Here is a 17,531-nt window from a genome sequence, read left to right on the forward strand (position 1 = left end):
ACGGTAAAAAAATAAAAAAATAAATAAAAAGTGTATAGAAAAACTCAAAATTAATAAAACACCAGGGCCTGACAGTTGGCATCCAAGAGTCTTAAAGGAAATTAAAAATGAGATTGTTGTTTCATTAGAAATTATTTAAAAAAAAAATCCATCATATCTGGAGATGTCCCAAGAGAATGGAAGCTAGCTATTGTCACTCCAGTATTCAAAAAAAGGTGACAAAAATAAACCAAATAACTACAGGCCTATAAGCTTGACTTCAATTGTAGGAAAAATAATGGAAACTATCATCAGAGAAGCTATCGAACATCATGTAGAAAGTAACTGTTCGAGAAATATCCAGCATGGATTCAGATGGAAACGTTCTTGCTTGACTAATTTACTCAAATTTACAACACAGTCATCTCGAGTTATGACAAAAGAAACCATATAGATTTAATATGTTTAGACTTTGCAAAATCTTTTAATACCATCCCTCACAAAAACCTACTTGCTAAATTAGCTTCACACGGAGTAAGTGGCAGCCTATTAAGTTTGACTAGAAATTGGTTGAATGATCAAAAATAGAAACTTGTTTTAAATGGCAAAACTCCTAGATGGAAAAATGTTACAAGTGGAGTTCCTCAGGGTTCCATTCTTGGGCCACTTCTATTCATAGTATATGTATATATGATATAGACCACGGACTAAAATCTATTATCTCCAAATTTGCTGATGATACAAAATTGTGTGGGATGGCAAATGATCACTTCAATCAGATATTCAAGAAGATTTAGATAAATTACAGCAATGATCTGAAAAATGGCTAATGAAACTTAACACAAGAAAATGCAAGGTTATGCACGTAGCTAAAAATAACAGTAAGAACGATTACAAGTTATTTAGAAATTCGTTAACAAAAGTGGATAGTGAGAAGGATATAAGGATAATAATCAGTAACGATCTCAAACCATCTAAGCAGTGTATTTCAGCCTCTGAGAAAGCAAATAAAATTCTAGGATTAATCGCGTGATCTTTTGACTTCAAAAGCTCATCTCTCATTAGTTTGTCCACATTTGGAATATGCTGTTTCCGTATGGTCATCGAATCTCATTAAAGACATTGGCAGATTGGAAAAAGTACAATAGAGCCAAAAAACTGATTCCAAATATAAAAAATAAATCATACGAAAATCGACTAAAACATATGAATCTGTTTTCCCTAAAAAAGTGTAGACTCAGAGGTGACTTGATACAGGTATTTAAGATTCTAAAGGGAATTGACAACATCAAAAGTGACAAAATTCTTACACTGAATGAGAATCCAACAAGAAATAATGGTCTCAAACTGTCAGGAAATAGATTTAATTTGGAAGTGGGTAGAAACAACTTTGCCAACCGTGTAATTAATGAATGAAATATAAACTTCCTGCAGAGGCAGTGCAGTGTAGTTCATTTCAAAGCTTTAAGATTCGTTTAGATAAACATTTAAGCAAGATGCTGTAATGCCTGCCATTTGCCATTTATTTTATATTATTTGATTATTTGTTTGTTATTATTTGTCTATCATTTGCTTGATTTCAATTTATTATTTGTCAGTTTATTATTTACTATTTACCTGTTTGTTTATCATTTAACTATACCTATGTATTATTTATTCTATTATTATTTATATTATAATTATTTTTATTTTATTTTATTTTGTGTTATCATATATATATATTTTTTGCATCCGACCTAGTTATGGACCAAAAGGTCTGTCGGCTTGCTCCGCCTTTGTAATCCTTTGTAATAAGGTTCCAAATGGAAAAAGAGGAGAAGAATATAGTGAGGGAAATACTAAAAGAAATACAGGAGGGACAAGGATTTGAAAAGGGAATAGAAGAAATTTTTCAGGATGGGGAAATATTCTGAAGAGAAGAATAGACCTCACAAAATAAAACTGAATATGCAGAGGATAGTGGAAGAAATATTAACAAACACAGGAAGACTAGCAAAAAGAAATAACTACAAAAATTTATGGATAAAAAAGGAACTGAGTGATGAGAAAAAAGAGAAAGAACACTAAAAGAGGAAGCTTAGAAAAAGAAAGAGAAAAGAACGGAGAACGAAAGGAAGGATTTTTGAGTGATGGACTTAAGACTGAGGAAATGGTACAATAGGGAAAAAGTAATGCAGGAGTTAGAAAAAAAGCCATAAAAAGAAAAAAATTAAAGGTAACACATACCAACATAGATGGATACATATCAGGAATAGATGAATTGAATGACTAACTGGAACAAGAAAAACAAGATATAATGGGATTGTGGAGACAAAATGAAAGGATCATTACCACCAAATAGTATAGGCCAAGGATCAGAAACAGAGAAACAAAGCAGGGTATAGGAGTCATGTTGCTAACCAAGAAAGGCCTAAATGCGACAAAAATCACAGGAGAGAATAATGTGGAGTTGATTATGATAAGAATTGAGGATAGAGATATGAAAAATAGAAAGTATGCAGTGATTTATGTCCCGCATATAACTCACGCATGGAATGAAAGTGAACACTCCAAAATGCTGGAAGACACAAGACAAACACTAAATGAAACACTAAAGAAGGAAATCTAGTAATTATGGGTGATTTTAACTCAAAAGAAATATGTTGGGAAGAAATGACTGTGAAAGGTGGAGATCACTGGGCAAACATATTACTGGAAATGACCATTGATTACACATTGACACAATGGGTCAAGGAAAATACCAGATATAGAAATAACAATGAACCCTCAAGATTGGATTTGATATTCACATCAGAACCCGAGATTGTGGATAAAATTGAATACAAGACACCAATTCATAAAGTGATCACATACTACTAGAACTAGAATTAAACGAAGAAACAAATATAGAAATTAACGAAAAACACAGAAAAGGAAGACTAATGTATAAGAAAACAGATTTTGGGAAACTTAAAACATTCTTTCAAGAAGCAAATTGGGAAAATTTTAATAATGAAGAAACAAAGGTGGAAGAGAAATGGACAGTTTGGAAGGAAATTTATAATGAAGGAGTGAATAAGTATGTACCTAGACAAAAACAGGACCAACAAGAAGCAAGAGCAAGAAGAAAAGCAGGAGCAAGAAGAAAAGGCAGAAAAAAAAAAAAATTAAAGGTAACATATACCAACATAGATTGATATCAGGAACAAGAAAAACCAGATACAATGGGGATTGTGGAGACAGAATTGAAAGGATCATTACTACCAAATAGTATAGACCAAGGATTATATAGTTGTTGGATCAGAAACAGAGAAACACCGCAGGGTGGAGGAGTTATGTTGCTAATCAAGAAAGGCCTAAATGCAACAAAAGTCACAGAAGGAGAGAACAATGTAGAATTAATTATGATAAGAGTTGAGGATATAGATATGAAAAATAGTATGCAGTGATTTGTGCCCTGCCTAAAACTCATGCATGGAATGAAAGTGTACACTCCAAAATGCAAGAAGACACAAGAAAAACACTAAATGAAATACTAAAGAAAGAGGGAAATCTGGTAATTATGGGTGATTTTAACTCATAAGAAATATGCTGGGAAGAAATGACTGTGAAAGGTTGAGAAGATCACTGGGGAAACATATTACTGGAAATGACCACATTGACACAATAGGTCAAGGAAAACACCAGATATAGAAATAATGAAGTACCCTAAGGATTGGATTTGATATTCACATCAGAACCCGAAATTGTGGGTAAAATCGAATACAAGACACCAATTTGAAAAAGTGATCACATACTACTAGAACTAGAATTAAATGAAGAAACAAATATAGAAATAAATGAAAAACACAGAAAAAGAAAACTAATGTATAGCCAAACAGATTTTGGGAAACTTAGGAAATTATTTCATAGAAGCAAATTGGGAAAAAATTAAAATTGAAGAAACAAAGATGAAAGAGAAATGGACAATTTGGAAGGATATCTATAATGAAAGAGTGGAGAAGTATGTACCTAGACAAAAACAGGAAAGGGTATATATAAAATTCTGTTACAATAAAAAGTGCTGTGAGGCAAAAGACAGAAGAGATAAAACCTGGAAAAGAAGGAAAAAATAAAATAATATGAGAAATGGAAAATATACACCAAACTAAGACTTGAATATGTAAAAATACTAGAGAAGAAAAAAGAAACTATGAAAAGGACATAATAGACAAGTATAGATCAACCCAAATTATTTATGGATGTGTAAATGGCAAACGAAAAGATAAACAGGAAATACTTAAATTATGTCAAGGTAACAGAGAATACACAGAAGATATAGAAATGGCTGATATTATGAACGAACATTTTAAATCTGCATTCACCAAAGAAAAAGAAAATCTACAAAACTGTGAACAAAGAAATGAAATAAGATTTCCTCCAATGAAGGAATTAAATATTACTCAGATTGAAATAAGGAATCAAATATGAAAGCTTGATGTTACCAAGTCACATGGCCTAGATGGAGTTGCAAACTGGATACTAAAGGAATGTATAGATGAAATAACAGGAAAAATATACAAAATAGTTGAAGGCTCACTCAAAGAAGGAAAACTACCAGGAGACTGGAAAAATGCCAATATAGTCCCAATATATAAGGGGAGAAATAAGGAAAACCCAACAAATTATAAACCAGTGTCCCTAATGAGTACAATAGATAAAATTTGTGAGAGAATCATCAAAAATAGATGGACAAAATATCTGGAGGAGAACAATATACTGAACATGAGGCAATTTGGATTCAGACAGGGAAGATCACATACCACTAATTTGATTTGTTTCTATTCAAGATTGATACATTGCAAGAAAGGGATGGCTAGGCAGACTGTGCCTTCCTGGACCTATAAAAGGCTTTTGATAAGGCACCACACAGAAAATTGCTATATAAACTGGAAACAATAGGAGGCATACATGGAAAACTATTGAATTGGATGGAGGACTTCCTATATGGAAGAAAAATGAGAGTAGTACTCAGAGACAAATATTCAAAATGGGAAGAAATGAATCTGGTGTCCCACAGGGGTCAGTGCTGGCTCCAATAATGTTTGCTATATATGTAAATGACATGGACAAAAGTATTGAATGTTACATAAACTGCTTTATGGATGACGCAAAGTTATTGAAGAGAATAAACTCCGAAATAGAACGCCTAGTTGGTATTTGTATTTAGCTAGTTGTATTTACCTAGTATTTTACAGGAAGGGGAGCTACGCTCATGGTGTCCTGCCTTTGTATCTCACAGTGTCTAGTTTGCTCTTAAATTCATAAATGGTTTTTGCACACACTATTTTTTCATCCAGTTTGTTCCAAGTGTCCACCACTCTATTTGGAAAACTGTTTTTCTTCAGATCTCTTCTATAACTACCCGGTATGTTTTTTTATTTTCTGTCCATTCCTCTTGTGTTTCTTTTGTCCCAATTTAACAAGTCTTCTCTATCAAGTAATTCTGTGCCCTTCATGATTCTATAGATGGTCAGTAGGTCACCTCTATCTCTTCTTTGCTCCAGAGTCGGTAACTCCAATTTAGCCAGTCTCTCCTCATATGACAAGTTTGAAAGTGGAGGAGCCATTTTTGTGGCTGCTCTCTGGATTCTTTCTATTTTCTTTATCTTTTTGGTACTGGGTGACCACAATGTCACCACATATTCTAGTCTAGGCCTTATCAGTGTAACTAATATTTTTTTTATTAATTTCTTCATCTAAATATCTAAATGCCACTTTTATTGATCTTAGCAAGTTATAGGATTCTCTGGCAATTTTGTTTATCTGTTTATCGTAGGACAAGTCGTTTGAGATAATTACTCCCAAATCTTTTTCAGATCCCACTTTCTTTACCTCCTTAGTTCCAATTTTATATTGTCCTGATATTGTATTTTTACTTTTTCAAAACTCCATTATGCTACACTTTTTAATGTTGAAGTCCATTTCCTATTTCTGACTCTAGTTCCATACCTTATTCAGGTCTTCCTGTAGTGATTCGCAATCCGTTTCAGTTTTTACTTTCCTTAATAATTTAGCATCGTCTGCAAAGAAGCTCATGTAACATTGTACATCATATATGTCATTCACATAAATAGCAAACATTATTGGAGCCAATACAGATCCTTGCAGAACTCCACTGATCACCTCTTTCCAACCTGAATATTTTTCTTTGAGTACTACTCTCATCTTTCTACCAATCAGGAAGTCCTCCATCCATTTTAGTAGGTGTGTGTGTGTATCAGTGTGTATATGTATGCATGTCTTTATATGTATGTAGCTTCTTGTGGATGCTGTTTGTTTGCCCAAATTGTATATCTGTACCTTGTATTTGTGTGAATTGTGGATGCATGTATGTCTTTATATGACTGATTCTTACATAAAATGTAAATATTGACTGTTCCCACTGGATACAATTAGTGTTGCTATTGATGTCCTTGTGATAAAATTTACTTTTCTGTGAAAAGTGTTGTAAGTGCTTTAATGTTTGTATATAAACTATGAGGGGAGAGCATTTTATAAGCTATTGCTTCCGCTCTCTCCTTTCAACAAATTAATATTTAAATGTATGTATATATGTACATCTTCAACATGAAAATGTAAAGTGTGATTTTTTGTTGAATAAACTGTTAAATTGAATTGAATATATCACTGCTAATATTTCTCTTTTTGTTGTAGAGTAGTTTCTTTCTGCACTATTACAAAGTCTAGATGTGTAAGGTATTGGTTTCAAAGTTCCATTTCTCTCTTGCATCAGTATGCCTCCTAACCCTATGTCAGGCGCATCAGTACAAAGAATGATCGCTTTATCATAGTCTGGAAATATTAAAACTGGAGAACTAGTATGTTTATCTTTCAACTTGTCAAAAGCTTGCTGTTGTGCAAGTCCCCACATGAATTTTGAATCTTTCCTCAACAAAGAACTTAATGGATTAGCTATGTTTGCATATTCTTGGATAAATTTCCTATAATATCGTGTCAATCCCAAGATATTTCTAACTTTTTCTACATTGTTTGGGTCTGGAAAATTCTTTACTGCTTCAGCCTTTAAATTTACTGTACAAAGTCCATGCCTGTCTATTTCATATCCCAAATAACACTGTCCTGCAAGAACTTACATTTTTCAAGTTTCTCTTTCAATCCTGCTTCAACTAGTCTTGAACCAAATCTTATTTCTTAAAATGCTCAGCCACTGTTTGGGAAACTATTAAAATATCATCTACAAATACATTGGCAGAGTTTCCTAACAACCCATCTAGAACTGTATTAATTAATCTCATGTAAGTTATAGGACTATTACATAACCCAATGGCATTCATTTGAACTCATAGCATCCTGTTGGAGTAGAAAATGCTGTGAACTCTCATGAGTCTTCATGCAACTCTATTTGCCAAAAAGCAGACTTGATATGTATAGTGCTGAAATACTTATTCTCAGTTACCAAACTTCTAATTATTTACCATATCACTGGTAATGGTAATTGGTTGCATATGGTCTGCTTATTCAATTTCCTATAATCAGTAACTGGACACATAGTACTGTCTGATTTTGGCACCAGAAACAGAGAGAAATTCGACTCACTTTTACTATGTTCAATAATATCCTGCGATAACATTTCAGTGATCAATTTAACTACAATGGCTAGTTTAGAATATGGTACTCTGTAGGCAGGTATATAGATAGGTTGAGTCCCTGGTTTTAATTTAATTTGATGTTTTAAAACAGTTGTTTTGCCTAAGGTGTCCCCCAGCAAAGCAATTGCTTTATTGTGCTTCAAGAGTAAAGCAACTAAGCTTTCATCCAACTTGGGACAACTAGTAGGTTCTAGTTGATTTCTGTATTTCTTTCCCAATTCTGTTTCTTCCTGAACTGAACAGATTAATGACATAGGTGATTCCACCTCAGTGCTCTCATTTAGAATCTTAATGGGTTTTGTACAAACTTGAAAACATCCTATTTGTGTACCTTTTCTTAAGACTATGTCTTTATTCAAAGTACTAATCACTAATATTTCTACCATGTTCTTGTTTGACTTATAAATCCCTGAGTCCAATTTCAAACCTTTTAATCTAATTGATTCTGGGATGGTTAAAATTTCAGAGTCTACAGTGACTCCTTTCAACTGCACTGCTACCCTGTTAATTGCTCTGGAGTGTAATAATATTGATTTTATTACGCCACCTTCCACAATTAGCAAAGCTTCATTTGAAGTTGATGAATTAGTAATTTCTGGGATTTCTTGAACATCTGAGTTGGGTTCACTATATGAGACTTTATTTTCTGTTGGTCTGGACCGCTCTGCCCCGCTATCTAAAATATAATTGTTATCTTTCCTATCTATTTCTAGAGATTCTTTGATTACTGTTACTGGCTCTAAGTCTGGTTGATTTAAAAATGGGATTAACTGTGATTTCACTAAGATCCACTAAGATCATAGTTGCAAATCCTATCAATAAATCTCCTGGGAAAACAGATTCTTCTACAACTTTCACTGGAATGTGCAAATGCTCATTTTTATGCAAGATGACTTCTATTTCTACCTAACCTAATTTTTTTTAACTGACTTCCAGTTACTCCTTGCAATGAGTAATGGATTGATTCCAAGATATTAACTCTTGGTTTCAATTGGTTTAAAACTCTACTAGTTATAACATTAACTACAGATCTTGTATCAATGAATATTTGAATAGGTTTATTGAACACTCTACCAGCAATGAGAGGTCCTACAGAAGTCCTTCCAATTGTTATAGTTGGTTTACAACTATCTTTGATGTTGGTGTTTTCTTTCACCCTTCGATCACTCTTATCCTTAACGCAATACTGTCTATGTGTATTTCTATGGGTAGCTCTGTAGTGTTGTTTTATTTTGTGTCAGAGGGTTTTCCTCTTGTTTCTGGGTGAATACGAAAACTTTGTTTTCTACACTCCTGTGTTCTATGTCCAATCCTCTGATGATACAAACAGAAAGGTGGGTTTCTACAATATTCATCATGACCCTCATATTTGCAATTTCCACAAATAGATTCATCATAACACTCATGTGCTTTATGGCCCCAGGTATTACAATTGTAACATTCAGTTCTAGCATTCCTTGAAGTGCTAACTCTTATGTCCAGATCCTCTATTTCTATAATCACTTCTAGAGTTCTTAGTTTCTGTTGTTGCATTCCCACTGTCATCCCATATGGAGTAATTGCTTTAGGTTTACTATAACCTTGAAGAAGATAATCTACCTCCCCTAAATTCATCGTTACTTGAAGATCTTTATACAGCTTTTCTGCTGTTATTTCATCAGAGCTGTTTGTCAACAATGGGAAGGCCATTAATTTTGTTACCTGAGAAACTTTCATTTTGTCACAGGATCTTTCTATCCAATCTGAATCTTTCAACATAGAATTCATGTCCTTGGACCATCTGTCAAATTTTGCTAAATATTCTGTGGCTGACTCACTTGTTTTTACTTTATCATTCTAACCAAAAACCTGATAGGATCCTGATCACACTTCGACTTAAAATATTTAATGAATGCCTTATAAGTTTCATATTGGTTGATGTCTTCCATTTGCTGGAAATTTACTATGAGCCTAGCCCTACCCTTCTCAGGATCTACATTTTCTTTTAAAATTTCTATTTACTTTTTTTTCATCTGTTATCCATCTGGGGTATTAGCTGCATGTTGTTGTGGCAAAATGCATGCAGTTGATACTTTAGGGTCTATATGGGGCACCCCTAAGGACCAGAGCCACACATCATGTCTGTGATAGAGGAGGACTCCGGTCACAGAGAAATGATGACACTTTTATTATACTGCTCCTGTCCCTCTGTTATGCTGTCCCCCAACACCTTTTTGCTGTCCTGTACCATTTCTCTGAATATTCATTTCCTTGTTTCACCTACCCTGTGGTGGGGGATAGAATGCAGCCACCAAGTATTCCCACTTGGATCTAATGAGGTGAGAAAAAAGGGATGGGGATTGGGACTAGGCGTCCTTCTCCCTGTAGCCCCACAGGGGACATTCCTAAAAAAGTAAAGGCATAAGAGGGTCTAGGAGTTTTCCAACCAGTACCCTAAGGTTTGGGTCTTTTAATGTGCATGGATGTGGTACAGATGAGAATAAAAAGGAAGAGATAGGTAGTATGTTTGTGAGAAGAAAGATGGATGTATTGGCTTTGAGTGAAACTAAGTTGAGAGGGAAGGGCGAGTGTGAGTTTGAGAGTGTACTTGGGAGGTTCTCAGGAGTGAAGAGAGGGCGAGGGAGAGAAGGGGTGGCTATACTAGTAAGTGAAGTGATAGGTAAATGTGTAGTGGAGTGGAAGGTGGTTTCTTCAAGGTTAATGTGGATGAAGGTGAAACTAGGAAAGATGTGGGTGTTTGTAAGTGCATATGGGCCTGGTAGTGAGAAGAGTCTAGAAGAAAGGGAGGCTTTTTGGATAGATTTAAATGAGTGCATAGAGGGATTAGGAAGAAACGTCAATGTAGTAGTATTGGGAGACCTTAATGCTAGGGTAGGAAATGAACCAATAGACAGAGTGGTTGGGAAATGTGAAGTTCCAGGAAAGAATCATAGTGGAGAGTTGATGGTGGAGATATGTCTAGAGAGTTAATGATAGCAAATACAGTGTTTTGGAAGAAAGTCAAGCATAAGTACACATGGGAGAGGGTGGTGGATGGAAGGTTGGTAGATAGAGCATTAAATGAACTATGTAGTGGTAGATAGGAGTAAAATAAGAAGAGTTAAGGATGTACATGTTCTAAGGGCAAAGGGTGGGGGAATATCAGATCATTTTTTGGTGGAAGGTAAGTTGAGAGTGGAGGATAGATGAAGAAAGAGGAAAAGGACAAAAGGTAGGGAGGTGCTTAGAGTAAACTGCTTAAATGAGAAAGAAAAGGAGAAGGAGTACAAGAAGAAGCTGAGAGAGGAGTGGGAGGGAGTGAAGGATAGAGTAGAACTAGGAATGGAGGAGGAATGGGGATGGTTCAAGGAGGGAGTCACAAGGTGTGCAAAGATGGTGTGTGGAACAAGAAGGCATGGGAGGAAATAGAAGGAAGTAGTGAGTGGTGGGGTGAGGAAACAAAGAAGGCTGTAGAAGAGAAGAAGCAAGGTTATTTAATGTTCGAGAGAGGGTAGAGTGCCAGAGGACTGGAGGAGTGCCTGTATAGCTCCACTTTACAAGGGAAAAGGGGACAAGTGTGAGTGTAGTAGTTTTAGAGGGATTAGCTTGTTAAGTGTTGTTGGGAAGGCTTATGGGAGGATCTTGATTGAGAGGATTAGGAGAGGAACAGAGGGAGTAATTGGTGAGGAACAGTGTGGAATTAGGACAGGTAAAGGTTGCATAGATCAGATTTTTGTGGTAAGATAGATATGTGAGAAAGCTATAGGAAAAGGTAAGGATGTTTTTTGGGCTTTAATGGATCTGGAAAAGGCTTAAGACAGGGTAGACAGGAAGGCACTGGGAGGTATTGCAGATATATGGGATAGGTGGAAAACTTTTAGGAGCTGTCAAGAGTTTTTACGAGAGTAGTAGAGCATGTGTCAGGATTAGAAATGGAGAGAGTGAATGGTTCTAGGTAAAGGTGGGACTTCATCAGGGATGTGTTATGTCGCCCTGGCTGTTCAACTTATACATGGATGGGGTGGTACGAGAGGTAAATGCAAGGGTAGTGGGTCAGGGATTGGAGATGGTTAAAGAATATTGAGAAAAGTGGGAGGTGAGCCAGTTGTTGTTTGCGGACTACACTGCGCTTGTAGCAGGATCAGAGGAGGGATTGAGGAAGTTAGTGACTGAGTTTGGGAGAGTGTGTGAAAGAAGGAAGCTGAAGATAAATGTGGGTAAAAATAAGGTGATGAGATGTACAAGGGGAGAAAGTGGCAGCAGACTGGAAGTGAGCATTAAGGGAGAGAGACTGGAGGAAGTGGATAGTTTTAGATACTTGGGTGCAAATGTGGCAGGAAAAAGAGGAATGGAGGTGGAGAAAGAATGTAGATTGAGAGAAATGAGTAAATGTCTTGGGGGATTAAAAATTGTAATGAGAAATAAGACATTTGTGAATGGATGCTAAGAGGAGATTGTATGAAGGTGTGATTGTGCCAACAGCACTGTATGGGGCAGAAACATGGAACATAAGAGAGGAAGAGAGGAGTTTGAATGTGTTTGAGATGAGGTGTCTGAGAAGTATGATGGGGGTTACTAGGCTAGATAGAGTGAGAAATGAGGAGGTGAGGATGAGAACAGGGGTGGTAAGGGAGTTGGGAGATAGGATGGATGAAAGAGTATTGGGATGGTTTGGACACATGGAAAGAATGAGTGAAGAAAAACTAGTAAAAGAGGTATGGAAGGCAGATGTGGAGGGAGTGAACATGAGGGGGTGACCTAGGATGAGATGGATGGATGGGGTAAAAGGGGCTTTGGGGAAGAGGGGAATGTCTGTTGAGGAAGGACAGGAGAGGACAGAAGACAGGGGTGAATGGAGAATGGTTGTATATGGATGATGTGATGCATGAGGTGGAATGGGTGGGGGATGGGGGGTGAGGTAGTATGTGTGAGAAAAATTTGACACAGCCCGAAGGGATTTCTCCCTGTCTTCTCCTTTTCTGCATGGGGGGATGAAGAGGGGGGTCACCGATTTAATGAAGTGGCCTTGCTAAGGATGTGCTGTGTCTTGCGTCACTGCTTCTGACCCAGGGCAGTAGACAAGATGCAGGGATGACCCATCATCCAGGAGGTGCTAAGATAAGAGGGAGGGTAGAGGGTGGAGGGGAGTGGAGTGTATTTAGGGAAGGAATGGGTGGGAATGGTTTTTATGCCTTTTACTTTTTGGTTACCTCCCTTGTAAAGGGGAAAAGCCCTTGGTATATGTATGTACGCTATATGTAGAAAGAATACAAAGAGCAACAACAAAACTGGCACCAACTCTTTTCAAAATGACATATCAACAAAGACTGTCCAAATTAGAATTACCAACTCTGGAACAAAGAAGGGAAAGAGGAGACCTACTATCTATAGAATTATGAAAGGAATGGAAATCTTAGATAAGAATGATTTATTGAAATGGGACAATGGAAAAACAAGAGGACATGAAAAGAAACTAAAAAAAAAAAAAATCATTACAGAAGAGATCTGAAAAAAAAATAGTTTCCCACACAGAATGATAGAAACCTGGAACAAATTAGACAAAGAAACAGTGTGTGCAAACACTATTCAAGATTTTAAGAAAAAACTAGATGCTGAAAGATACAAAGACAGGTCACCACGAGCATAGCTCCCTTCCCGTATAATACAACAAGGTAAACACAACTAGTTAAATATAAACATTAATTTGTTGAAAAGAGAGAGCAGAAGCAATAGCTTATAAAATGCTCTCCCTTAATTGTGAACGATAAGAGGTCACATTGAGGGAAAGTAACTAGTAGGGTAAAGGGTTGTGTGTTGGCACCAATTATGATCTTCATCTACATTAATGACATAATATATGGAATGGTCACACCTAATCATATTAGATGATATTAGTAAAGATAAACAAGTTAAATAGTAAATGTATATATATATATATATATATATATATTTTTTTTTTTTCAGACACTCAAACCTGTCCAACGTTATGGGTAGGAACAAGTTTGGGATCAATTATTCAAGTGATTCTGTCCATACCTTCAACGACGGAAGCAAGACAAACATCTTCAGTTGTTGTTTCTCCGAGTGGTAAGTTTATCATTATGATTCTGCACCATCTATTTTATCTGTATTTTTTTTCAGTGCTTCCTGTAGAATATTGGCTCTTCCTCTAGTATTGGAAATTAAGAAGATTTACAAGAATTACATTGGTTGGGAATTCTGGAATGTCAGGAAAAAATTGTAGTTAAGAAGTTGATGGTTGAGATGTGTTTTGAGAGTTGATGATAGCTAAGACAATATTTGGGAAGAAAGTCAAGCATAAATACACATGGGAGAGGGTGGTGGAAGGAAGGGTGGTTGATAGGGCTTTAATGGACTATAAAGTGGTATCCAGGAGAAGAGTAGGAAGAGTTTTGGATGTACATGTTCTTAGGGGAGAAAATGAAAGAATACTGGGTCATTTTTTGGTGGGAGGTAAGTTGAGAATGGAGGATAGATGGAGAAAGAGGACAAGGGCAAAAAATAGGGAGATGCTTAAAGTAAATAGCATAAATGAGAAGGAAAAGAGGAGTACAAGAAGAAGTTGAGAGAAGAATAAGAGGTGAAGGATAGAGTAGAGGTAGGAGTGGAGGAAGAATGGGGGGTTTCAAATAGGGAGTAACAAGATGTGCAAAGATGGTGTGTGGAACAAGGAAGATGGGAAGAAATAGAAAGAAAGGTAGTGAGTGATGAGATGATGAAACAAAGAAGGTTGTAGAAGAGAAGAAATGAATATTCCCGGACTGGTTACAAAATAGGAGGAGAGAAATATATGAGGGGTAAAAGAAAAAAGAGAAAAGGTAAAACATAAGATAAAGGGGGCAAGAAGGAGAGCAGATGTAAAATAGGGGAAGTATGCAAAGTATGCAAAGTAAAGTATGCAAAGTATGCAAAGTATCCTTATATGCAAAGGGGGACGGAGAGGGGGGGTCGCCGATTAAATGAAGCGGCCTTGCTGTGGATGTACTGTGTCTTGCGACACTGCTTCTGACCCAGGGCGGTGGGCAGGGTTCAGGGATGACCCGTCATCCAGGAGGTGCTCAGATGAGAGGAAGGGTGGGAGGGGTGTGGAGTGTATTTAGGGATGAAATGGGTGGGAGTGTTTTTATGCCTTTCCTTTTGTGGCTACCTCCCTTGGAAGGGGGAAAAAGCCTTGGTATATGTATGTATGTATGTATGACTTTTTTTTTTTTAAGTAATAAGATGTGTTGGAAGGAAATTAAGAGGGGAAGGGGAGGCAAATCAAGTAGAAGCAAAGGTAAAAGATGCAGATGGAGAGATGATAATGGAAAAGGCAGCAGTAAGAGGAAGATGGGCAGAATATTTTAGGGTGTTGCTAAATGAGGAGGATAGGGAGGGAATAGTGGTTGGATTAGGAGGCACTAAGAAAATTATGGTGATGGATGAGGAAAATGAGGGGAGAAATAAGAAAAGATGAGGTGAAAGCAGTTATTAAAATGATGAGAGCAGGTAAGGCACCTGGGTTAGATGGGTGTCATGTGGAGTGTCTGAAAAAGAGAGGTAAAGTGATAGTAGACTGGGTTGTGAGGTTGTTTTTTGATTGTCTACAAGGGGAAAGGGGAATGTGAGTGTAGTAGTTTCAGAGGGATCACTTTGTTGAGTGTAGTTGAGAAGGCTTATGGTAAGATTTTGATTGAGTAAGAGAGGAACAGAATGGGATTAGGAAAGGTAGGGGTTGTGTGGATAAAATTGTTGTGGTAAGACAGATATGTGAGAAACCTTTAGGAAACGGTAAGTATGTTTTTTGAGCCTTTATGGATTTGAGAAAGGGTTATGGCAAGGTAGACAGGAAGGCACTGTAGAAGGTTTTGCAGATACATGGAATAGGAATGCTACTAAGGGCACTAAATTTTTTTTTATGAGAGTAGTAGAGCCTTTGTTAGAATTAGAAATGGAGAGAGCTAGTGGTGTGAGGTAATGGTAGGACTTTGTCAGGGGTGTGTTATGTCACCATGGCTGTTCAATATGTACATTATGGGGTGATGCAGGAGGTAAATACAAGGGTAATGGGCAGGGGGATTAGAGATGGTTAAAGAAAATGGAAGAAAGTGGGAGATAAACCAGTTGTTGTTTGCTGATGACACTGCACTAGTGATAGGATCAGAGGGGGGATTAAGGAAGTTAATGACAAAGTGTGGGAAGGTGTGCAAGAGGAGAAATTTGAAGGTAAATGTGGGTAAAGTAAGGTGATGAGATGTACAAGGGAGAAGATGGCAGCAAATTGGAAGTGAGTATTAAAGGAGAGAGGCTGGAGGGAGTGGATAGTTTTAGATACTTGGGGTCACATGTGTTGAGTAAGGGAGGAGTGGAGGTGGAGGTAGATTGTAGATTGAAAGAAGCAAGTGCCTTGGGGGATTGAAAAATGTAATGAGAAATGGATATTTGGGAATGGATGCTAAGAGGAGGTTGTATGAAGGGGTGATTAGGCCAACAGTGCTGTATGGAGCAAAAGCATGGAATGCAGGAGAGGAAAAGTTTATTCGTAGATGTGTTTCAGATGAAATATCTGAAGTATGGTAGGGGTTACAAGGTTGGATAGAGTGAGAAATAAGGTGAAGAGGAGAGCAGGGATGGAAAAGGAGATGGGAGATAGGGTTGATGAAAGAGTATTGGAATGGTTTGGACATATGGAAAGAATGAGTGAAGAAAGATTAGTAAAAGAACTGTGGAAGGCAGAGGTGGATGGAGTGAACATGAGGGGATGACCAAAGATGAGATGGATGGGTTAAAAGGAGAGTTGAGCAAGAGGGGGATGTCTGTTGAGAAAGAAAGGGAGAAGGCAGAAGATAGGTGTGAGTGGAGAATAGCTGTGTATGGTTTATACTATTATATGTGGAAGGGAGTGGGTAAGCGATAGGAGGGGTTGTTAAGGGAGTTAAGTGTGAATGATATTTTGATACAAGCTGAAGGAATTTCTCTCCTTCAGTGTTACTGCTTGAGGGGACAGAGAGGGGGGTTCGCCAATTAAATGAAGCAACCTTGCTGTGGATGTGGTGTTTCATGCTGCATTGCTTCTGACTCAGGGCAATGGGCAAGAAGCAGGGATGACCTGTTCTACATGAAGAGCTAAGATGAGAGGGAGAGAGGGGTGGTGAATGAGGGTGGAATGGGTGGGAGTTGAATTATGCCTTTGAATATTGGCTACCTTCCTTGTAAGTGGAAAAAAGCCCTTGGTGTATGTATGTATTTACATCTATTTCCATCAATACATTTTCTCTATCTTTCGGAGATGAAAAACTTTTAATCCACTTATGATGAAATGTTTTGTGTTTTGTTTCTTCACCATTGATACTTTTCAGAGATGTCATCAAACCCCTCAATAAGTGTGAGCTCCTAAGGCCTGAAACAAAATTTAGAGAATAAATGAGACTATTCTTTACCATGCACCTGGAAGGAAAATTTTACTATGGAATCACAAATTATGATAGTAATTATAGTAATAGTAGAGGACTGTGGGTGATAATGATATGATATAATTAATTTCTTTCCAACATAAATTTCCATTATCCACAGAACATACTGGCTAGGCATGGGAAAGGAACAGCCTCACTCCCTTTCCACTCCCATCACATTTGTCCCTTTCACTTCTTCCTATTGAAACCATATGAAAATCACTCCTGGTTTCTTCCCCAGTAATACTGCTAGTATATCCCTGGAGCACCTCTTTCTTGAAACAGGTTACCATAGTTTATACATTCTTCTTCAACTCGCTCTGTTTCACATGCAAATTTTTTGCTCGTCCAACATCATGACCATAATTTTATATTACTTCATTCTTCCCACTGACCCTACTTTTCCTTGGCCTGCTCTTTGTTCTTGCTTCTGGAACCACCAATTCATGACTCCTTCAAGGACATACCTCATAACATAACCAAATCACCT

General features: G+C 37.0%; 1 protein-coding gene across 6 annotated transcripts in view; it reads left to right on the forward strand.

The window, feature by feature from the left end:
* Nucleotides 1-17,531, forward strand: part of Tomosyn (syntaxin-binding protein tomosyn) — an 870,373-nt gene that overhangs the window by 670,707 nt on the left and 182,135 nt on the right. For all 6 annotated transcript variants that reach the window (XM_076202137.1, XM_076202139.1, XM_076202138.1 and 3 more), the window contains exon 16: nt 13,554-13,676. In XM_076202137.1, coding sequence (XP_076058252.1) covers nt 13,554-13,676 — 123 coding nt within the window. The remainder of the gene's footprint in view (nt 1-13,553; nt 13,677-17,531) is intronic.

This window comes from Oratosquilla oratoria, chromosome 18 (assembly GCF_046742065.1).
Source record: "Oratosquilla oratoria isolate Oo_2021 chromosome 18, ASM4674206v1, whole genome shotgun sequence".
Taxonomy (NCBI): Eukaryota; Metazoa; Arthropoda; class Malacostraca; order Stomatopoda; family Squillidae; genus Oratosquilla; species Oratosquilla oratoria.